The following is a 25,321-nucleotide window of genomic DNA, read 5'->3' as shown; positions in this document are numbered from 1 at the left end:
ATACCTCATGGAATGAATGGATAAACTTAATACACACATACGCATGTGTAAATAATCGTCAAACAATTAGATTAAATAACCTTTCCTGAGAAAATAAACAAGAACGCTCTACCTTTCTTCAGCTTCCCCCATGAGATTAATAAAACAGAAAAATTTGTACATTTATATCTTCCATTCACAACATGTTAATGTAAAGTGTTAGAGGAGCTGTGTGAATACAAACACAGTTCATGAATATTCTACATAGCTCCCAGGGTCGAGATCTATTATTTATACAAACTTAATGTTTATTTTTTTTCTCCTAGGTGTTGTAAAAGTTTTAATAGTTCAGGTATCAGCAGAAGAAGAGTTGACAACTGAATGGGTGTCAACTGTTGCTGTAAAAGCTATGAATCATAATACAATTAATCCATTCTATTATATTTTCAATACCATCAACTTCGAAGCTTTCCATCTTACGTCAGGGCCTGTACTCCCCTCAAACTGTATAGCCCAAATCTAACGCTTTCATTATTGATCCACAGAGAGCCGATATTACAGGAACAACGTTACAAATTCTCACACCACGACTTTAGGTTTTCACGCTCAGTACATCAATCCAGGATTTGAACTTCAAGAAACAGCCCAAACAAATAGTGGCAGGCCAAGCCAAGTGAATAATTCTTGCCCCTGCTCGAGGCAGCCACAGTCTGCTCTTTTTGTGGTCTGTTTATAGTTCGAAAGAGCATTAGAAGAGCCATAGGTATTATAATCACTGGTTGACTCCTGATAGTATAGTTATCACTGATTTCTAGTATAAATCAATAGCTAACACTTGCAAAATGGATTTTGTAATCATATTTAGAGCTTGTTGCCATGACTAATGGTTTGCAATATTTTCTGAACTTTAATATCCTCTGGACAAAAGAAGTTTTCGTAAGTTACCAAGTTATTCCTCTTAGAAATGAATCTGTTACATTTGTACACGAACCAAGACAATCAAGCCAATGCAGTAAACAAACTGCAGGAAATAAATTAACCAGTAATTAGGGTTCAGAGAAAGTCAAGACAAGGTATGTAACCAACGATGCTGTTCATCACATCCGGATAGTTTCCCCCCGCCCCCACCGTCATCGTAAAAGTCTAGTTGCCATTCAATGAACATTTTTACCTGTGCCACTCCCACTGAGGGGGTTAAAGACTTTACTAGCTGGGAATAAAGTCATGCAAAATAACAACAGAGTCAAGGAGGAGACTGACAACTGATGCTAAGGGAGGGCGTGTTTTTACTCAATACCACCAGGAGCCCGCAGGGGAAAAAAAAAAAAACCCCAAAACCACACATATAGCGTTTGGATCATCCTTGTCTGTCACCAAACAAAAGATGAGGCACTCAACAAGGCAGCACTATTTTTGTCCCCTGCTCCCTGAAACCATTAATACTTAGCTAAGAGTGTTGCTACGTTGTTGTTTTTGATCAATCAATAAAAGAGGTTTAAGAGTATTTTATATATGGAAACACTCAGAAAAGTGATTTTATTTCAGGACAACCAGTAGGGCGATCAATCCCACGGAGATACGTGTAAAAGGGACATATGGCAAATCCTTTAAATATATTTTCCGATTCCATCCACTTCAACAGGCTCTGCGTTTAGCAATGTGAAGCAGAAACCGTGGCTCCTGCCCTTCTAATTTTTTTTTATTTTTCCCTTAACTTGCAGATTTGGGGTCCAAGCTCCAAAACGGTTACCTCCCTCCTCTACTCTGCGCCACCAGAAATGGATGACACTTCTTACCTTGTAGAGCTTCAGGGCCGCCTCGTGCCTGTGATTGGCGGTGTGCAAGCGTAATTTATCCGCGCTGTTGGTGTAGTAGTCACAGGCGTTACATTTCAGGTGAACAGCGTTGCCAATGGCAATGCACTTCAGCCTCCACTCATTGCTTTTGCCCCCTTCTTTAATGTGAGCCACCAGTTGATATTTCTGCATATGTTTATCAGTCTTGCAGTGGAGCTGGAAGTTGGCTTTGAGCTGAGTGTTGTAGTTACAGAGCTTGCACTGGTAGATATCTCCAATTACAGCCCTCCATTCCTCTTCTGGGAGGGAGCGCTCACCGCTCACATGCACGCTTAGGGCCTCCAGGCTGTCAGAGGTGAATTTGTTGCAAACAGCACACTGGAATAGCTTCAGCGCTGGGTCACTGATATAAGGTGACAGCTCTCCTGCAGTAAGGAGGGACAGGTCATCACCCATTAGCTGACCACTGGCAAGCCGGATTTCAGGCGGCAGCTCATTATTTACTACAGGGAAAAAAAAATTAAGAGGAAAAATAGAGACTGGAAAACACAGCGCACACAAAGGAATCTGTAAACTAAAGTCTTGACAAGGAATGTGCTTTCTCTAGAGCTTAAACTATAAAAAGCGGTAATAGGATTGAATCAGGATCAATTACAATCATCCCTTTCAACTTCCAAATTCCCTCATCAGATAGCTTTAATTACTCCTACTGGGCATGACGTCATTCTGAAATTTGTATTTTTGAGGGCAGGAAAGTTGATCAATACCATAACAACACAGTCACGTGCTTGCAATTTCAGCACCTAGATAAACTTACATGAGCACTAATTGTTATTTCGCAACGCGTCTGAAAGCTTGATGAGACTTGCCTAATACTGTATGTGTGCCTGCAATCTACGGCCAAATATCTGGGGTAAGGTAACGTAGTATCACTGTTCCTTTAATTCTCTCCAATCACAGACATTAAAACATTTTTCAAAAAAATTTCACGACAAATAATGGCATACCCTTTGGAAGCTCAAGTTTGATATCTTAGTGCATAACTGCCGAGACGGAAGCTACAAACCGAGTAAGGTATAGCTAACGACGACAGACAATTAATGCCCGTTCGTATCTGTTCATCAACCCGTTAGAGGAAAACAAAGTTTGCCAACTACCGCTGTCCTTGCTCCCTTAACTCCTTCCTCTCTGAAGTTACTTCGGGTTTGAAGTGAAGCACACACGGTTGGATTATCCAGCTTAAAGAGAAAGTCCCTTCTAGTGAACTGTCCCCAACTGGTGGGCACTCACCACTTTATCTGGGTGCCTCACGCCAAATCAAAATGTGATGAGAAACTAACAGCAGTGCGGAAAAGCAGTAAATACTGACCAAGTCCCGGTGCCAGAGCGGCCGCTGTCGCCGGGTCCAGCTGGAACGGATTGATCATCAGCTGCGGGTCGCCGGGGTTTTCCAGCTTCACCCCGGTCAGGCCTATATTCTGGGCTAGGTAGTACTGGTACAGCTCCGCCTCGGCCGGGGCGAGGCCCAGATGCAGGTTATGCTGGATCTGCTTCATGTTCTGCTGCAGGAGCATCATGTTGTGCATGTGCTTTTCACTGGTCATGTGAATCCGCAGGTTCCGGGCCACGTTGGTCTCGTAATCGCACACCTCGCAGCGCCAGGTGGGTTTCTGCTTGGGTTTGGACGGAGAGGGGGTCCCGCAGCCGCTGAGGCTGGGGTTGGAGGTCGGGGCCGAGTGGCCGAACACCTGCTCGCCGTTGCCATTTTGGAGATTCTGCACGTTGTTCAGGTGCTTGTCCGACTGCATATGAATACTGAGGTTGCCTTTGGTAGTGGTAGAGTAGTTACAAACCTCACAGCGGAAGGGTTTATAGCCACACGTGTAGCTCTCGCCCCGGGCGAGCCTGGGGTGAGGCTGTCCAGTCTTACAATAAACACAGGAGCCGCCCGGCTCGGGGTGCTTCTCCTTCATGTGGGCCTCCAGGGTCTGCTGATATTTGTAATGCCAGTTGCATTTGGGACATTTGAGGGTTTTGCATGAGTTCCTTGAGTGCATCATGGTCATATGACCCCCAAGAGACCTCGAGGACCCCAAAACCGTGTCGCACTTGGGACACTCGATGCCACTGCCCGGTGAGCCGTCCCCGCCGGGCCCCGGGGTGCTGGGGGCGCTCGGGGTGAAGCCGTGCTGGTAAGGAGCAACCGCGCTGTCTTCGTCCCCCCGGGCCGTCTCACTGGGGTGAGCAGCCGTGGCACCGTCTTGACTGGCACTCGCTTCTGCCAAGTCCTTGCCACTGAGGCCGTAGCCGGTGGCGACACCGCCCCCGGCCCTGACGGCCGAGGCCTGCTTTTTCTTGTCCGCGTCGTCAGAAACAGCGGCCGAGGAGGACGAGGGGCCCTTTTCGATGAATTTGAGCACACTGGATGATAAAGGAGAAATGCTTTGGTTTAAGAGAGGGAAATCTTTGTTAGCAATGCTATCGGTGAGTTCACCTAATGCTTCCTCGTCGTCAAGTTCATTGGAGTACGCATCCTCTTCGTCCTCATCTCCCGCCTCGGTGGGCTCGCTCTTGACCGGGCACTCCCCGTTCGGGTGTAAAGCGTTGCTCTCTTTTGGCCTTTCACAGCTGTCCTCTTGGTCTTTGCTCTCTGACGTCTTGCTAGACTCAGACGATGAGTGGCTAAGGGAGACGGAGGTAATCGGGGTGTTCACTACTAAACTAGACAGCCCCCCCAGAGTCACTTCAGCCTTTGGCATGTGGGTGAGCCCCAGCGGCTGCTCTGCTGAGCCGGGGGTGCTTGCACCCCCCTTCAAGAAGGCAAAGTCAGCCGGCAAAGAGTCACCATTTTCAACATGAAAAGCGCTCCATAACCCGCGGAAGGTTGGGTCGGGTCCTATGAGGTTTGTAGTAGAAAAATGGGGATAAACAGAAGTGGATTTTTTTGGTTCCAGAAAGCTTATAAGAGGTTCTTTGTCTTTGCCGATCCCCTGTATTATGGCGGAGACGCATTTGTTGCTGAGGAGTTTCTGCTCTCCTTCGTTAAGGGTCATCCGGTGATCATGCACAGCATGGGTTACAAATGACCTGATATAACCGAAGGACAACTTGCACAAGAAACACATTAAAACAGGTTTCCTTTTCCCATCGCTAACACAACCATCGAATTTGGACAAGTCCACATTATTGGGGACATCTTTGGACACACAGGAGTTTTTGGCTGAGCCATCACTGGTTAGATAGTCTTTCTCTCTCTTGTGTCGGAGATCATAGACACGGAAGCTGTGCAACACAGGACCAACTCCTGCTAGTGCTGAGGTATTTGGGAAAGCCTGATCGGCTGTAAATGGTTTCCCGAGGGATGAAGCGATATGAAACGTGTTGATGATCTGTGGGTAGAACGACAGAGGTGCCGAAGCAGACTGATCGCTCTTCTCTCCAGCCGATGCCAGGGAGTCCAGAAACATCGCTGTCGAAAAGAGTTTGCTATTTGCTCCGGTCTGCACATTCCGCCCACTTTCTTTGGAGTCCTCAATTATATAAGCTGACCCATCGGGCTGGTAAACGATCTCCCCGGTGAGATTCTCCACGTCACTGTCCTCTAACTCGCTGATCTCGCTCTCGTTGTCATCCTTCAGGACCGGAAGGCGGGCGTTCGGGCAGTGGTGTTCCATGTATTTCTGTAAACTGGGAAAAGAAGTAGCACATTCGTTGCACGGTATCTCCTTGGCTGAGGTAACCTGAGTGACAGCTGCATTCTCGACGCCGAAACCCAGCAAGACTTCACTTTTGCGCTCATCGGTTTTCAGGTTGTCATCTGTGGAGCTGTTTTCCCTGTCAGGCTCCATCCCTGCAACTTTCTCTGGCACCTCATTATCAAGTTGTGCCTTTCCACATAGCTTTGATGTGCTCTGCCCATTTTCCTGCCTTGAGATAGGAGGGGAGTCACAGGTTTCCATGGCAATTGCTACATGGGGATCTCATTTCATCCAGCCTGTCAGGGACCTGGATAAAAAATAAGGTGAGAGGAGCCATTTTTATTAAATAATGACACAGCTCACTAATAGCCCATCACTAATTTACAGCTGCTGTAAACTCATACTATCTAAAAAGGGGAGGGGGAAAAACTTAAAACCAGCCTACCTATCTATCACAGACAGACTTTGTATAAATGGAGCAAAATAATGTAGATAGCTATCACAGGCATGCCTAGACATCCAAAGTGTTTTTGAAATCCGTGAGCATTCATCACAAGTCTAAAATTCATATCAGTAAGCCGTATTTTCTTTTCATGCCTGTTTTCTGAAAACAGATAGAACATACGTAAGAGCTTTAACACCCCCTTTAATAGAAATCTAAATGGCTTTCATACATGACAGCAGGAATAAAAGGACAACACAAATAACTTGTAATTTTTTTAATTTCCCTTTTACTTTATCAGGAGTGACTGGAAGGGGGGGTGCGTGTGGGAGGGAGACCAACAATAAAGGAGCCTTAAAATGAGAAATATTACAGTCACAGGCAGCACGAACCAAACTCTTCTCTGGTTTTCATTTTGCCAGTAAATCAGCTTACTACAAATCTTCCTTGTGCAAAAGCTCTCAGCAGGTATCTGGCTGGCCCTGATTAAGCACCAATCACAATTCTTCCCCATACTTCAGTCACCTCAATAGGCACCAGAACAGAAATTAATATTTACTGCAACCAGTCCTGTCATCCTAGGGGACAATCGTATTCACGCCGGTTTTTTTTGTTTTGGTTTTTTTTTTTCCCCAAATACCATTTTGATGTTATCAGTCCCGGTGAGTTGCCCATCTCTCAACCACCGCCTCAATCAACATCTCCCTTGGCTTAACAAATCATACGCAGGCACTACTGATGAAAATACTTCAATCTTTTTTTTTTTTTTTGTTTTCTCCAGGCAAACATCTTAGGCCATAAACTCCCTTTGTTGAGAATAAGATGCACTCTACAAAGCCATATCAGTTTCTGGTAGCATGGCAAGGTACCAGGGGAAAGTTGGGCCTAAGTTGGTAAAAATGTGTTCCCCTTCTGGGTGTGAGTATGTATGTGTGTGCCCACTTGTGTGTGTACCTGCGAACTTCAGCTACTGGAATAGCAGCTTAATTAGGGCTTAAGCTTCTCTGAGTCCCTGCACATCTCTCCATTTGCAGAATGATTCCACTAGACACGAGAGTGGTCTCAAACTTTAGTGCTTGTTTTCGTTCTGTGACCCAGGCACCATCTTGATTTTATGAAACCGGTAACCCATCTTCTTTCAAATCTCAAAACAGAAGGGACTCAGAACTTCAAAGCAAAAAGCCCTGTAATGTAGAAGTATCAACACTTTCACGTACGCTGATGATTTCTGAAACAAGGAAGGTTGACGTGGCTATACTGCATTACGCGTTCTATTGGGGACCTGGCTATACTGCATTAAGTATTATATTGGGGAGGATGGACATAAGATGACTCACCCTGGATGCCCCTCCCACCCCTACATTCTATCGTGTAGACTTCACAGTGGCAGAGAGCTAAGAAGAAAACATAACTCTGGGCTCATCAATATTACTAGGTATTTTAGAAATTCCTTTTCAAAAGTTCTTCTAGAAGAAAGACATCCTTGAAGGTCACTGGCATATTAAGTATGAAGAATAACTTCTTCATACTCTCTTTACTGTAATCAAATTTCATCTTAGCTAAATCAGAGAGGAAGTCATCAGTTTCAAATACATCCAAAGATCTGCATAGATTGAAAATAAAATCAAAATTCGTTCTGGTATCTAAGATGGTTAAAAATGACATTCTAATTGCTCACGAATCAAACATCACAAAGCTTAGTGTGTAATTTTAATCATTGAGGAGCTCCAGGTTAATTATCCTCACGGCATGCATGCAGCTTTTAAAACCCTCTGAAATAATCTGATAAATCCCCAAAAGCGTGAAAACCTAATAATTTTCTAATTAGTCCACAAACATTAATGTTTACCTTTGCATTTACCAAATCTGTACAAGGTATACATACTGAAGGCAGCCAAAATGTCTAAAATAGAATCCCTTGATGGACTAAAAGATATGAGGAAGGCAGGAAGAAACTGTAGAGTTGGAGTGGAAGCAAGGTGGTAAATAATACTAAATTAATGATCCTAGATTAAAATGTAAAGTTCCAGGACCCAAAGTAGTTTTTTTTTTTTTTTTTTCTTTCCTATGATAACTTCGGCAGATATGTGGAAGAAGATTCACCTTAATTACAAGAGTGAGGAAAGTTCTCAAACACTTTACAGCTTTGTAAAGAAGCTTCTGAGCTATTTTTATTACTTGAATTCTCTTTTACCTGCACACCTACAACAGTTCTCAGCCTACAAAAACACCTACTAGAATTAGTACACACATGCTGAATGCACCCCAAATGAGTTATATGTAATGTGCAGTTAATAATTTTGGCCAGATGCCGAATGGATTCTGCAATATTTCTCTATATGAAATACTGCAGAGTCCATTCATGGACTCATGTCAGTATTTCCCTATATGGAAGTAGATCCTCTCTTTTTATTTTATCTTAACAGAGCCAGAAGTAACTTTCAAAAATGTAATGACATTATTGCTATGTGAAAAAAAAATTATGAAAACTATACTACAGTGTCCATCATAGGTCACAGCAATGTGGTGGGATATATTTTGTTACAATACTCCCACATAACTTTACACAAAATTGCCTGCCTATCAAGTTCTTCTCACAAGCTGCACATTAATCAGAAACTAAGCCAAATACATAGTAAGTCTTCTCTGCAATCAAATTTACATTTAATTCCAAAAGCAACAGTAACAAAACTATCTGAACTGATAGAGCTAGTAATAGATTTACCTGATTTTTAAATCTGTAGCCATAGACTATGACCACGGCAGTGTTTACCAGCATGTTTGGATGGAATCGCTTTAGTGTGTGCGGTTCAAGTTATTTAGATCAATATGTTCCGTGACACTGAATATGATGCTAAGTGATTTCTCTGTCACCAGCGTCAGACGAGATCTTTCTTTTATCAACGTGTCCCACTTAGGAAATTTACACTAAAGTTTATAAGTCCCAGTTAAAAGACCCCCAAGACAACCATTTAGCTTAAACCACAGAATTCATTCCAAAATGACTGCATAACAAGTAAACTCACTGTAAAAGTTGCTTCAGCCTTTAAGCTGCTCTCTATTTAGTCTTCATCAATTTCTATTCTCTACTGCCATACATTCTATTTCTTAAGAAAACACCCAAGTCCTCAAGAAATCTCAAAGAGAAAACCTAATATAATTTTAATGCTACATTCAGAACAATACATACCTGCTGGTCTGCTTAGAATACGTGTACACAGTTTTGGGTATTCTCAGTAATTCACAAGATCAGTGACTTTGATCATGTCAATCCCTTTTTCGGAACTAATGGACGGCATGCAGAAAAGAACTTTTATTGCTTGTTCTGCCTTGCTTTCGGTCCTGCAGTCACTGCTGCCTGAACTCTTCTCTGCTAAATGACCAAACCCACCTACCAGGAGGCTGGCTAATGAAAGGGGGTGCTTTCTGAACAACAGAAGAATTCCTTTGCATTCAGAAAGCAGAGTTCCCAGTAGAACCCCAAATCAGGCCAGTTTTACCTCTGTTTTTTCATTGAGATTGTCCCAGCCCTCCTCTGTAGCACAGTGAGACAGTGTTTGTGAAATGATTAAAAAGAACGTGATCTGATCAAGAGGACAGAATAATGGGAAAGGAATGCTAGGTTAGCCACTCTGCTAAGTGCTGGGAAAGAAGACCACTGTGCCCCTTTGCCTATTGTTTTTATTCTCATCTGCTCTTTAGCCAACTCATAACACTTTGAGTCGCCATTCCATGTTAAACGGGTTAAAAGTTGTCCACTTACAAGGGAATTTGATAACAAGTTACAAATCCTAAATATATATATATATATATATACATAGAAAATAAATCAAAATCCTTGAATTATATCAAGTTTCCAAAAGGTCATCACTGTCTCTGCTGTGGCCTTTTCCCCATCCCAAATCCTCTATCAATATGTCATAGTGAGTTAGGCAAAGACAAAAGAGAGGCGCAGTGTGAAAACGGCACATATATCTAATCCTGACAAAGCAATGAATAGACCTTCACAAGTATAATTATACTTGTTTATTTGTTGCCACGTACAGAGAACTGATGAAAAAAATCCATCAAAGTGGTATTATGCAGACACCAAGAGCTTCTTTTCTTCGGTTGCTAAAGCCACATTGAAGCTTAAATTCCTTATTGTTAAATTCAGAAGAAAGAAAAAAAAAAAGATTTTTGGCTGGACTTTTTTTTTTTTTTTGCATCATTTGCTGACAGATCTTTTGTGTCCTAGGCTGTATTAGCTCACACTGCTACCTCATTTTTACCCATGCTGGAATTCATAATTACAAACTACTGTACAGAAGCTTTTAGAAGGGTGTGCTGTGCTGACCAAGACGAGAGGGTAGTGAAATCTGGCTTTTGATGTATATCAAAACACAGGTAATGTACGTGTGTAGAAGCACCAGTTACGTCAGAATACGTATTTGATCTTAGAGTTTTAAGTTGGTTGCTGGTGGTTTTCTTTACTCAGCTTTCTCTGCAATTTGCTTATTTTAGTATATGTTTAGTATCCCATTAAAGATTGCATAACTTCTTCCCCATTGCGGTATTAAAAACGTTAGCAAGAAAGAAGGCAAATACAAGGATGTCAAAGGATTGAAAATATTGAGTAAAAAGATTTCAGACCGAACTATTAAGGGACCATTACGTTCCAATAGACACTAAATTACGTAACTTAACAAAAGCACAGTTTTAGAGATGGGGGCGGGGCAAGTAAGCTTTTTTTTTTCTTGCAGGATAGAAATATATCAAAGTAAAAGCAATCTGCATAGTTAATGTTTGTGAGCTTTACAATTTAAAACAGAAAAGCTGTAATTTTTCTTTGCTGGCAATCTGGAAACACTCTGGAGTTAATTACAGCTGATTCGGAGTGAACCACACAAACAAAGACCAGTCTATGTCCAGACAATTATACTGCATTAACCAGCTTAGAGCTTCCTGCTGATGTTTCAGGGGTCTTCTGTTACACCCTTCTACCTTCCCAGCACGAGAGAAAATGCTTCTGCAAGAAGGAATTAATGAACAGAGCTGCAAAAGAATGTGTGACGACCTCTCCTGACACGGCAAAAAGTTTCCACCCATGTCACGACAAAGGGGAGAAGGTAATTAAGTTTGAATAAAAGGATGTAACCAAATATAGTAAGCACCTAAACCAAGCACATTTTTAAAACGGGAAAGTTGACAAAGGCAAACATGAGTGTGTAAGTCAATGAAGTCATTTTCCCCTGTTTTTCTCTCATTTTTCTCATTAAAACCTAAATTAGCTATTTAGTGCAGATTTATTTCCTTCTCATAAACAGGACCCTTATAATCGATGCTTTTGCCTCTCGTTTTTTTCTTCCTCTTCCTCTCCTCTTTCCAGCCTCATTTTCCCTCATTCTCTCTCTCATCTCTAAACCTCCATGGACTTTAAATGACAATTACAGGTCATTAAACATATGTGTTGGAGAACTAAAGAGGAAAAGTACTCTTTGCCAATGGGTCCGATAGTTCTTAACTTGATTAGTTGTGGGAAATAGGAATTTTACTCAGTTTTCTTCGCAACTTTAATCAAACTCCAGCTACTTTCCTTAGAGAGAAATCAATAATCTCTCCTTAACCAAATTACGCCATTATATGACTCATTTTATTTGTTTGCTTCAGGAAAATTTCATAATCAGTGAGCAAAATGGACCTAATACTTTAGCTATCCTCTGTAAACAAACTTTGGTCCTTTTAACCAATCTAGTTGCTTTCTAATTTTCTTATTCATTCTAATTGAAAATGAATAGTTTGCATTGGTGTGAGAAAGGACATGAACTGTAATTATGTTCAGTGCCTCTCTCTGATTCTTTCTTTGATACTGTTTTGCCAGTATTCCAGCTGACATTGGGGCTTTGTAGTGATTGCTTCATTAAAGGGTAAGGATGTCCTAATCAGCTAAAGCATTACTAGAAAGCTGTTGTTTGCCAATACTGTGAGAATATCCCGACTTTTTTTTTTTTTTTTTTTGCTTTCTTTATAGAAGAAAAAGTTACCTCTGGATGCCATTACCCAGCCATACTTAAGTATTAATAATCTTCCCTTTGTCTCATCTATACAAAGTAGGATTAGAGTTAAATGACTCTATGATCCTTTAAATTTTTTTTCCCTAAATAAATATTAATCTACAAATCAATCAATTGGTGTTATATTAAAACACATATAAATATACTCTCTGGAAGTACTAAAAGGTTGTGTAAATTACCCTCATTTTACAAAGCATCTCAATGAGGGACAGAATCATTTTCCCTTCTCAGACCCCTCTTCCTCAATCCCTACTATATTTGAAATTTCAAGTAAATAAAACTTTGAAATAGAAAGTCTAAACATGGAACCCTTTAGTTTTCCTTGGAAAAACATGTACTGAATTAATCATTTTTAAAATTTATAAATCATATTTGCCATGTTTTTTATATGATTTCTAGTCTTTAAAATGTAATTGACTAATCTCTCTGGCATACACCCAATTTAAGAGTGTTTAGTTGATAATGCTTTTAAGTTGTCACATAGGAACATTTAAAAAATTCATCTTAATTGGTTTCATTAAGGTAAATATAACTATAGAATATTTGGCTTCAGAAACGGATTTACCAGACTAGTGAAAACCATTCCACACATACATTTTTATCATATACAATGTGAAGACAATATATCCTAACATACATGTATTTTTTTCTTCTTTGTCTATTAATATATAAAATTCATTATTGAAATACTGACAACTTAATATTTAAATGAGGAAACAATTGTATAATTATTTGTATTTCATGAGTCCCACAATATGATCTCATAACCAATATAGCATAAGCATAGTAGTGTTAAGTATAGTCTTATTTTCTTTTTGAAAAATGTCATTCCTTGCAGGCTAAACCTACCATAATTATCTTCATAAAATTAATCACAGGTCAGGTATTCCAGCAAACAATCCTATTCCCAGGGCAATGATTTCAAACAATTCAAAATAGTTTTAATGAAGAAAGTTATATGCGTAATTTCTTAAATCACTACCAAGTGCCCTGTTACTATCCAAGACTCTTAGTCTATCAAATGCAAGTCTCTTTTTATATCCCATGTAGATATTTTAAATTATTTTCTATTAGAAGCCACATTTGGACTAACATAGAGAACCTAAGTGGAATGAAAGCTTTCTTCTGGATGAAATATTGGCAAATTTATGTTTGATCACTCAGATTTGTTGGTTATTTTATTTCTATTATGAAGAGCCTCTTGTTTGCTTTTTGTGTATGTGTGTGGTTTGTTTGTTTGTTTGTTTGGCCTGAAAGTTAATTTGACTGCTGTCCATAAGTGAAGTGCGCAATTCAGTAATTAACTTTTGTGTTTTAAATGTATGCACGTTAATTAAATTTCATTATAAACAAACAAACGTCAACCATAATTATAAGCTCCTTGGTTTACCCACATATTATCCCTTTTCAAACAAACTTGATGTCAGACAAATTAAAATCAAGCAGCCAGCAATTTTGAGTTGAATTTTACATGATCTGCTGGTAACCTGATTACTTTAACTTCAATATCATTACAGGAAAAGTATTTCAGGAAAAATAATGACAAGAATTCCAACAGGAGACAAGGTTAATTGTATTGATTCAAAAGATGCATGTTCATAGGAACCATGTTGAAGGAATAATGTTATCTCAAATCTACAGTTTCTATTAAAATGAAATTGTCCAGCATGAAAGAGGCAATTAAGATTAGTGTCTGCAGAACTAGAGGTACTAAACTAACTAACTAATTATCTGGGCCCAATTATCTTATACTTTAAGTAGCAAAATATCAGCGTGGAGCAACTACAAGGCATCAGGTTTGCAGGTTTATTTACTGACTGGTGTATCTATTAGGACCAAGAACAAGTGGAGCTGTCAGGACATAATGAAGGTAAATGATTAGTTAGCACCAAGCCTGAACTCTTCTTCAATGCAATAAGAGTTAATTAAAGTTTACCACCAAACATCAACCAAAGAAGGATGTTGATCAGGTTTCAGCATTAAGTGCAAACAGACAATAGTTGGCAGCAATTAGTGCAGCTATCAAATGACATGCAATGATAATTATACATTTAAAACTGCTAAAGAGCTGGGGAAAAAAAAAAAACTAATCAGCCTCTTTGACGACAAATACTCAAAGGGCAGGAAACAGGTATCAGATTATTTCACTTTAACACTGTAAATCAATAGAATTAAACAAGAAAAGGCTGTATGGGTACATTATCTGAAAGAGAACAGTTCACTGGATCCAAAATGAAATAAATCTGCTAGTACTGGTCTCTCAAAGATAAGAACTTCTGGAGCTAAAGAAAATCAGTTACTTTTCAATTAAAGTTTCAGAGTTAAGTCTGTGTAAAGAAAGTTTAGCTTCTGGGTTTTGTGTAAACCCAACAATGCAACAAGTATTCCACCATAATTACTGTTATTTAAATTAAGTATTAACTTCCACTCTAAAGGTACTGTCAAAAGTGCTTTATGCCTGAGTATTATCTTTGTGCGCTCCCTGAAACATGTTTAGATGTTAGGGTCAAAATTCTTTTAATACAGCTAAATTTAAAACAAAAACCATGTATACATATTTAGTGTAGTTATGGCAGGTCTTCCCTTGATGCCATTCAAATCTACAACTTCAATCTTCCCGGAATCAGTGAGACTGCATACAGCACATGCCTTAAAATACTTTTAATAAATTGTCTCATTCTTTACCATAGTTTCTGGCCTGCAGCCTAGAGCATGCTCCAGAAATGTGCCCATCCTCATGACCCCCACCTCTCCATTTTCCCAACTAATTCTGTTATGCTAAGGATTTGTACACAGTGTTGGCTAATCCCAATATTTCCCTGGAGCTAAATCTAAGCCATGGCCGACTCCCAGCACAAAAATATCTTTCTCCAAAAGCCCTTTCGCCCCCTTCAGCACTCATACACTCATTGGTCCTGACATTTTCACTTCAGCCATGACAAATGAGCTGATGACTCTGATGTGATTGCACGGGAGGATGGCTTTATCTAAAGATATATCATTAACTCTCATCACCATCTCCTAATATGGCTCTTCTGGGTTAATGTGTTGTGAAAATTTGAGGAAATTTTTGTGTAAATATATGCACTTTAAGGAGTAAGAGACCAACTTCATCAAAAGGAGAAAAGGGAAGCCAGAGTGGACAGGATCAGGGAAGGGGAAAAAAAAAAAAAAAGACTAGCATTAACTAAATGTTGCTCTGGGGATTTAAGTAACTCGACTCAACCTCTGCCCCGCAAACCCGCCATCTGACTGTCTCTTAAAGGCCCCTTCCCCTCCAGAGGGGCGGCCGGAGCAGAGCGTAATCTGTGAAGTGGCACAAGTGAAGCTTCTCAGATAAACACAGCTAATCAATCTGCAAGCCCATTTCTTTGTTTCTACCCCCCTCCCCGTGTAGGACGGATTTTACTCTGGAACCCTTAATTCCTTACCTTTCTAAATCTCTCTAAATTCATTTTAATGGAAAAAGGGATTGTCAAAACCCATTTCCCTCCGAGGTCATTGTCTTCTTCAATTAGAAAGGAGCAATCTTTTTCTGACCATTATTACATGTGAAACTCTTCAAGCTTTAAAAAGAGGGGAAAGGGAAACTTTTCCATTTAGCATGAATGCCACAACCTTTAGGTTAAGTTAGAACCCCAGTTGCAGTTACACAGTTCTCGTTATACTATGGAGTTTACAGAGTAGATAACTGTTATAACCTCTTCTGTCAATTCATCTGAGAACGCTCAGCCAATCAGAGTCGACTGTAGCATAACAGACCTCGGGAAAGGAGGTCAGGCTTTGAGGTAAAGTGCTATTCACTACTGGACCATGCAAGGAGCTCTTTATTCCTGTGCTTATTGGCATCAGTCCCCCTTACTAGAGCAAGAACAAAGCCAAGTGCTCGTGTGAGGTTTATGAATAAATCAGAGGTGAGCCACTTTAAGTGCTGCCCATGACTTCCTTGTTGACAGTGAGCACTTAAACAGGCTTCTATGACCAGCAACTTCTGGCAAACCACAATGATTCCTAATCTGCACCCTGTTTCATTTCAAGAACTAAGTCGCCCACCCCATTTTTCCTGCAAGTTTTCACCTTTCAGGCAATTCTTGTTCTATCTCGAGCAGTTTAGCTTTACAATCCGAGAGCAGTCAGCTGGCTCTACGGTCATCATAGAAATTGTACCAACTGAAAATCTTCCTTTGCTTGGAAAAATTCCACAAATGAAAAAATCTCCAGCATAACAGAAATTATTCTCATATTAATATTATAGAATCTTTGGATATGGGAGGAGCTCAACCAACTAAGTTGAAAAATGTTAAATGATTTGCCGAAGGAGACACACACACACACACACACACACACACACACACACACAAACACACACACATTAGATTTTCTCATTGGCTGTGCCCTGTAGTTGTGTGATATTTCCCGGAAATTTCTCTGAGCTTCAGTTTCCTTATGGGTTAAACCAGGGGATTGTGCTATATCCCTTCCGACTGCAACAAGCTATGGTTCTAATACAAAAACCCATTTAGATTGTGCTTGGAAGATAGTTTTCCCTATGGAGTTTTCCAAGACAGACCCAGATGTTCTTAAGGTCACATTTTTTTCCAATACCCAGATTTCAAGAGGAGAGGCAGATTCCAGTAGTATAGTAAACTGAAGTGTTTTATTTATGTTTTTAATTAACAATCATATTTTTTCATGTATTCATGTATTTATTGAGGATATTTACCAAGGATTTGCCAATATTGTCCATCACTGTGAATATAAAGGGATTAAACAGACATGGGTGCTGCCCTCAAGGAGACTGAAATTTATTTGAGGAGAAACTTAAACAAGCATCATGAAAAATGCTAAGATGCTAATTATTTTCTTCAAATGAAATATATCCTACCCTATCAGTATTCAATAAATGCTTTGCCTTAAATAAATGTGCTTCAAATGAATGGTTAAGTCCAGGGCCACTTATAAATGACCAGAACGTAGGCAAGGCGCACACTTTTATTTTTAAGAAAAACTTGAGCAAAGATTGTGAACTAAATATATATTATAAATGTCAAACGAAAATCAAACTCAAATCTGGGAAATCACTATCCAAAATACACTTATATTTTCCATAAAAATATAAAGAATAATTTTAAGTGTGTATCTTACACGTAACTCAATGGGAAATTATTATGAATTTTAAAATCAAAAAGGAAAACCATAAGAGAAATAGATTTTAGTGTAGAGGATCGAAAAATTGTGTTTATAAACTTATTAACCCTTATCGTGAATCTTATCACCTTTGAACCTGCGTCATCCTCCTCTGAATAATGCATTCCTATAGAAAGATAAAGGACTGTGATGTCCTCCATGAGGTAAGCCAAGAGGAGACTCATAACTTGGCTATAAAATTCTCACAAGAAAATTTCAGGGTTCTATAATATTATTGGGTTAATAATAACTGGATCTTTTCTCTAGGTTGGCATAAATTTTGGTCAGCAGAGTGCCATGTAAACAGTATTTATTCTTCTTTCATGGCATATCAGAATATCATAACATCAAGTATATAAAAAGGTATTGCTATGACATCTAATCCAGTTTGGGGAAAACCTCTAATTCAAAGGCTTTCAAACAGGTAGGGTCAGCTTCAATACTGAAATAAGCGTTGTGGTCTCTTCTATTATTGTATATAATGGACAGTCTGGAATCTTGAGTTCCGATGGATAGACTAAGGTCTGTTTCTGTTCTAATTTGCTTCTTATAAAAAGATCCCAGAAATGCATTAAAATCATCTAGAAATGCCTCAAAACCAAAGCAACTTGTGATGATGGAGTAGCAAATAATTAGGTGGAGGCGTATCCACCTAGATGTCATCTAGGTATCCGTCAATGAGAAAACATGAGAAGAAGGAGACTACCCTTTGGTCCTACCTCTTAGGCATCCCCCTTGACGAATTCCTATCTCTCTCCCTTGTCAGGGAGAGGGGCATCTCTATTCAAAAGCTCTATGTAGATTTGCTTTATCAAGTACTCTTCAGTAGAGCATTATATCAAAACCAGCTATTGACAATAAAGAAAAGGGGAATGAAGGATATCGGACCCTGTCCACATTCACTTATTTTAATATGTTCACAACAGTTTAGCCTTAGGTAAGCTCTACAGCAACTCTGAGATATAAATGAGGAATATGAGGCTCAAAAAGATTAAATAACTTTGATAAGGTCATCTATAACAAGAATTTAACCCAAGTGTCTTACAGATCTAACAAGATTTCTATTGGTCATTGAGTTGTCAAAAATTGGAGTAGATTTTCAAATATCTAAGACTTAAATTAAACAAACTCATTTAAAAAGGAAAAAGGAATCCAAGTAAACAGAATCAAAAGAATGTCTGGTTTTAAACTAAGCGTCATTCTTTCTCTACACTCTGCTGCCTCTAAAACATCACAGCTTTGTCTTTACTTTCCCGCCACAAAATAGAGTCCTTTCTCCTTCACACGGCGTTCATCGTTATTAAGAATACATTTTAAGTCACTGAGATCATTAGTACTTTTATGAATCGTAGATTCATCTTGACCCTTCAAAATACCTAGGCTCACCTCCTACTTAACACAAAAACATGCTTCCAGTCACAGTGCTAAGAGGCCATCCAGATTCTACTGGTCTCCTTTCAGTAACAGAGAACTCACTCTCTCAGAGGAGACATCACTGTTGGATTACCATTGCACCTTTTCCTTTTCTTCTCTCCCCCATTTCCACCACATTTGTATTCATTCACAGAACAAACCCTTTTCTAAGCAGCCAATATAGTTGAGTGACCATTGGTCCTAGAGCTGGGACAGCTGTGTTCTTGTCCTGACATGTTCCTACCTTGCTGGCTGACTCAACCTTTACTTCTCCAGAATTCAGTATGCCATATTTTAAAATGAGCTGGTTGAACTGAAGAACTATAAGGAAGTTTCCAGGAGTTAGCCCTTTGATAGTTTCCAGTTGTCTTACCACCCTGCCTGCTCTTTTCTGTTGCGATCCTGTTGGCCACTTCTTAGAAAATGAAAGAAATTTAGTCTAGAGAGGAACACCGCACATGCTACCCCTATAAACACATCTGAAGAGGAAAGAGAGACATTAACACGGAAAAAGGGTAGGGGTGTGTGTGTGTGTGTGTGTGTGTGTGTGTGTGTGTGTGTGTCTGCACACACACTCCTAGTTTGTATCTATTAAACCAAAGGAGATGACTCCATTCATTAGTGGGCTCAGGAAATTTTAAGTATGAATTGCTTTATTCCTAAATGTGTGGGGGAAAAGTACTACGAACTATATATTAGAAAATCTACATTAGTAAAGCCTTTCAGGTTTAATAAAGGTACTTTGGGATATGATTGGGCTTCTTCAATTAATTCTTCCAATCAGGCAAATTTTAAGATTCTTTACAAACTTCTCTCTTAGAAAGTTTTGTTTTGTTATTAACAGTACAACCAGGTGGCATACACCAGCTCATATGTTTTTGTAGTTTAACATTGTTAAAGCTATGGATTTCCTTTCTTCTTTACAGTGAAGGAAAAGAATTTTATGGACAGTTATAAAATGCATATTTTAACCCAAAAGTCGATTTTCCCTGGTTAAAATGATTTAGATCTGAGTAAATGCCTGCAGAACGCTTTCTGTTTTTACAGCTAGAACACAATGGAACCTATAAACTTTGTCCTAGAGGTACGTGCTATAATGTGTACCATTCAAAAATTATCAACTGTGCCCTGTCGTCTCCCCAGGACAAGCAAACATTAGAAATGATCAATCATCTAAATATATGATGCTAGTGTGTGAACCCCTGACCTGAATGACTAAAACACCTTCTCAGGACTTGTCTTGGACCATCAGGGCATTATGACACATTAACTAAGTCAAGCTGCCCAAATTCTTAAATTGTATTTGTTTATTTTTTCAATCTCTAGAATGTTAAAGTGGCTAATTATACCAGAGACAAGCTGCTTGCCAAATATGACTTTAGTGTCAAGCCATTTTTAGGTTGTGTGCGTACATTCAAAAGTGCTTCAAAATGGCAAATATTTTAGTTCATTCACAAACCGTGAAAAGAATAGGGGAGTGGGGAGCGGCCATTCCTGGACTGAGGATTGTATGTCAAATGTGAAACCGTATCAAACTTTCAGGGCAACTTGTGAACCTCTGAAACTAGGGAATTAACAGAACATCAAATCCAGCAAGATCACAGGGGGAACAATCCATATACAAGAAAATAATGCCATTGAGCCCTCATTAAAAGACCATTTTGTCCTTAGCCATCAAAGACTGTGAGTGCACTAAGATCTTGGTTATATCATCAGGGATAACTAAAACAAGTGCCAAGAGAAATTGTGCACTTTTAGTTCTCACATGTGTCCATCTGTTCACATATAAACATATATTCTGCTTTCTGTCTGATTCCTAAAAATCTTGATATCAGAATACCCTGGGCTTTTGCCCATTTCCTAAGAATGCAGACATCACATAAGCTACTATTAACCCATGTGTGATCCACTTCCATGGTGGCTGGAAAGCTGCCAGTTACAACACATGGTGCTTGGTTAACAATGTCTTAAAATCTAAATGAATTTATTTTTTAAATTAACACATTTTTTCTTATGGAAATACCTTAATAAGCCCTGCTGCATGTAAAAGAATAGCTTCCATGTGGATTTTTTTGTTCTTTTAAGATTTTTGCAAGCGTATCCATAAAGTTAACCAGAAAAGTTTCTGAAACAATGCAGAATTTCTTGACAATTTTTCGAAAGGGCTCTAGTAAAGAATGTCGGTGACTTTATATAACAAAGATCAAACACTTTTCCCTGACAGTGTTCTGTACTCAAGAGGCAACCCTTACACTTTAATTTATGTGAAAACACTTCTGATTCCACAAGTTTCCATGTAGCCATCTTAACAGTACTGAATAGCAACTGAACAGTCAAAGTGATGAGGCAAACAGAAGTTCTACAATCTAGTAACAAAACAAGTTAGGTCAATATCTGGCGGAATCTTTCAATGCTGCTCTGGGGTAGCCTTCAATGGCTCATTTGTGGTGACCCCAAACCGGAAAGAGCTTGTTTAAAATGTATACATATAAATAATTATCCACACTGTATTTGATTTACATATGTACAAAAGAACCAATTCCCACCTTTCAAAGTGTCTTAACACTTATGGTATTTTAACTGCCCTAATTATGGTTGAAGAAACATCATTAAGGGCCCTGATCACATCAACTGATAACCAGTCACAGCCCTAACTAGTGACAAGGGGAAACCCTACTGCAAATGTTTCCAAGAGCACTTAGACACTTTCAGAAAGACTTATCTCTAAATGAAATACACAATACTCCTACAAAGCAACACGACGATGAATTAAATCCTAAGAAAATAACTCAGTATCCTCTTCCACCAGCCCCTCCCAGCCTGAAAAGCTGATAGGCCACTTAAAACACTTAGCATTGCCAAAAAATCAGAATACACGACTCTTTCCCAAGTGAAGTGTTCTACCAACTGAGACAACTATTTATAGCCCATAGGGTAGGGGACGGGGGAGGGAGCACCATATATTCCATCATTAACTACATGAGATATCCACACCATACTACTGGCCTCTTCTGAAATAACTGTTTTTTGCCAGCAAAGTGCTGGGAATTCTTGATACCCAATAGTCAATATTTGGCTAGCCTAGCATGTTGCTGAAAACTCTTCTATATACAAACCTCTGTTTATCGTCCTCTAGCTGCACTATTGTCATACATATTACTTCCCGGTGATGATGTAAACTCAGGGCATCTTAGAAAGTTGCTGAAATCTGAGCCCCTGCTTGTTTTCTCAAGTCTTGGACAAACATAACTTTAGAGCGAGCAGAGCATAGACATAAAGAAAGAGGAGCCTGCATTTTCATCTTCCTTTCATCTCGGTCATTCAGTCAGCCATTCAGAACCCTATTCAACAGAGCTTTTCATTATGCAAAAAAATGCTAATCCTTTTCCGATGCTTTCACACTTGTATAAACCCCCATTCCTTCAACTGAAAAGCAATTATATCAGTTTACCTTTCTGTCAAAAACAGGATTAATATTCCAATAACAGAATTTCCTTTCTTCTCCTATCTTTCTGCTTTAGGAAACTAGAGATTATTAGTAGAGGCATTCTTAGAACAAGAATACATTATTTTAAATATGATTATGTGAACCAATGAGCGGGAAAAGGAGAAGAATCATAGCAAGAAAAAGTCCTTCAGTTACAGCAGAAACTCTTTTCTGTGACACAACTGACCTTTCCTTTGCAGACGCCCAAAGACGCGGAGTCTCACTCTGGTCTATTAATCAGAAACAAATTATGAAAGAATGTAGCTGGACTGGTTGACACTATCCCATCTTGGGAGACTCAGTCACAGCCTAGCAACAATGTCCTCTTCATGGGTAATGAACAGCCATGACAAATGGGGCAGAGAAACTATTTATTTGCATATGTAAATTCTCACACAAGGGAAACATGTACAAACAAGTGTCATTGTAAGGTGGATTAGGCAAACAACGCTTTCTTTTTAGGACATTCTGCAGCCCAGAACATTAGTCAGCACAATTAAACCAGTCTCCATGGAGACTAATGAAATTTCACCATGGTATGAGTTAAATTAGATAGCTAGTTATGTGTTTCCACAGTCCAACTTGAAATCCATTATTGTTTCAGAACAATACAGCAATTGTGCCTAGCTGATCTTTGCCAGCTCAACAAGCTTCTAAGTTGACAATTTGCATATGTTAATATAATTAAGCACTAATTACATGAAACTTGTACATATTCACATGCACTTTCCCTGGGCGCTTTTCAGTTTGAACCTTGGCAAAGTCTTTAACCCTTAGAATGGTTTGAGAGGAAGAAAAAAAGAAACTCTGCCTGTGGGTACAGCCCCTAGGCAGACACAGAAAGGCTCCTCATTTATAAACACAAAGCTTAACCTGGCTTCTCATATTTCTAGCAACAATGACAGAAAATATTTTGTGAATGTGCTAGGGACCAGGGATAAGAGAAAAGGGAAGGGGTGGGGGTGGATTCATCTTTAAAGACTCATAACTAGTATCTTCTCATAGGTAAGTAATAACACTCATTTCAAGAAAAATGCTAAGGAAGAGTTTGCTGTCACTGACACTGTTGAACGTTGGGAGATGAAAATGATTTGACAACAGCAAAAACAGCAAGTAGAAAAGGAAAAAAGAACCAGCAGCACCTAATGAGCTTTATATAAATATATGCAGAGGCAATTAAGCAATGTTAATTACTATGACAGCAGTTAATTGAATATAATTAGATATTTTAAGCCACTGAATAAAGCATAGTTAAGATTAATTTTATTGAGATTAATTGTAAATAAGGATAGATTAACTCTGTGTTTTGACAGGCATAAAAAGTAGTTCTGCAAATGAAGCAGGAGCATGGCCACCAGTCCAAAAATCATATATTATTTTAATGTCACACCTCAGAATCATCTCCTCAATAAACATGACTTTTCAAACCCAAACAGACAGGAATCTTGAAGAAAAACAAACAGCTTGCAGAGATTAAAGAGCCTTTTGTCCTTTTTCATGTGCATTTCTTTTAACAGACTAAATTAAGCGAGTCTGGTGTACGTGTTTTAGGAAGGAACATTTCACACTGAATGGAAAAAATGTTCTATCACATATGAAATTCGTGCAGCTGCGCGGAACTTGGTCCAGATGGTTTTAGACTATAAAACACCCCCAAATGATAGACAGTAGGCCTTCCCAAGATTATGTGATAAAGTCACAATCTTTTATTTTGACCTCCCAAATTTCTGCTTTGTATTATTTCCCATCAAATCACATATTTTCTTTTACAATTGTGTTTCTCCAAGAGGGTTAAAGAAACGTTGCGCCTACTAAGTGTTACGAATAAATGTTAAGCGAATGGAAGAAGGCCTCTATGAACAGATATCAGCTAAATCACTCAGCTCCAAAATGCGATGATAGCCACATGACAACAATGCAATGACAATACTTGGTTATTACAATGGTTACTGGAAATATTTCTTGGGGAAAATAGTGCTAGATGAAAATCCCTTCCAAATACTTTCACACCAAGCTAATTCATGCATACTCTTTAAGAAAATGAACACAGTCTTCAAGAATGCTGAACAAATCACTAATAAGAAAGGAACTTCAATTGATTTTGAAATAAATCAATAGGTGATTAACATAATATTTTTAAAGCAGCAGAATGTATGTGTGTGTATATCTCTCTATATTACATAAACATATATATATTTCCAACACCTCTTAGCTCTTAATCGAACAAGGGCTTTATGCTGTGGAGCCTGGCTCTACATTGCCTCACAACTTCTTTAGGATGCCCTTGGTCTTTATAACAAAAATCCTAAAATGGTCTGTGAAACAAGACTACAACGACAAGCCATTCTGCAGTGAAAGATTTTAAATCATCCAGCCTCTTTTAATAGACTTGAGACTTATTGAGGTAGAAACCATAAAAAATGAAGAAGGGAAATTTAATCCCTGAAATATTGATTTGCACATTAATATCATATAGGCAGAGGGCAATTTGGCTTCGTGGAAATGACACATCGTCGACCCTTGGTGAAGTCAGAGCCAATCTAACTGCTGAACATGTCTGAATCTCAAGAGTTATTAAGGGCTTCCCTTCTTGCCTTTATGACTTTTCTTCAGCCTACCAATGCAATCTTAAATGTATTATCTTTAAGAAATAATTGTAAAACCTCAGGGGTTTTCCAGTTAATGGAAGGGAGGCCAAACCACATCAGATTCTGAAATGCAACATTAAACCCTTGCAATCAACAAAACCACCTCAATTCTCATCCATCCAGTGCAGGATCTAATATTGTTATTAGAGATAATCAAATTTCATTGTGTAAATTTAGGCTCATGGTCAGAATGGAAGCAGTAAATTCTGCAATATTAAACAGCGATTTTCTCAGCCTCCTTTATGTTTTCCTTTGCTGGGACAGCATCTTTTAAAATAATCCAACTAGCTCAAAATTAATGGGCAGATCTGGGCTCATCTGCTAAAAACTGCAAAAGATTACAATAAAGCTGAGCGTGTTTCCTTCATTTTTAACTTTAAGTGGCAACTTTCACTTCCTAGATCCAGAGCCCACTCTCCCTGCCTACCCCACAATTGGGTGCTATTGCTTTGACTTACACAGCTGGTTTACCTGACCTTTCTTTGTTCCTTAGGTACATCTCACTTTTCAGATTTATGATATTTCCCCCATATTTCATTGACTCTATCTTCATTGACATAAAAATGAAAACAAATATGAGTTTACTTTTCAAAATCCAAAAGCAACCAGCTACTGAAT

General features: G+C 39.0%; 1 protein-coding gene across 1 annotated transcript in view; it reads right to left on the bottom strand.

Moving 5' to 3' along the window:
• The window catches only part of ZFHX4 (zinc finger homeobox 4), a 179,612-nt gene that overhangs the window by 151,118 nt on the left and 3,173 nt on the right, over window positions 1-25,321 (bottom strand). Inside the window, 2 exon segments of the mRNA XM_067017037.1 lie at window positions 1,776-2,278; window positions 3,145-5,780. Of these exon segments, the coding sequence (XP_066873138.1) occupies window positions 1,776-2,278; window positions 3,145-5,734 (3,093 nt within the window). The 5' untranslated portion in view covers window positions 5,735-5,780.

The sequence above is a fragment of the Kogia breviceps genome, chromosome 17 (assembly GCF_026419965.1).
Source record: "Kogia breviceps isolate mKogBre1 chromosome 17, mKogBre1 haplotype 1, whole genome shotgun sequence".
NCBI lineage: Eukaryota > Metazoa > Chordata > Mammalia > Artiodactyla > Physeteridae > Kogia > Kogia breviceps.
Note: the sequence above shows the minus strand (reverse complement) of the source record. Positions and strands in the feature narration are given on the sequence as shown.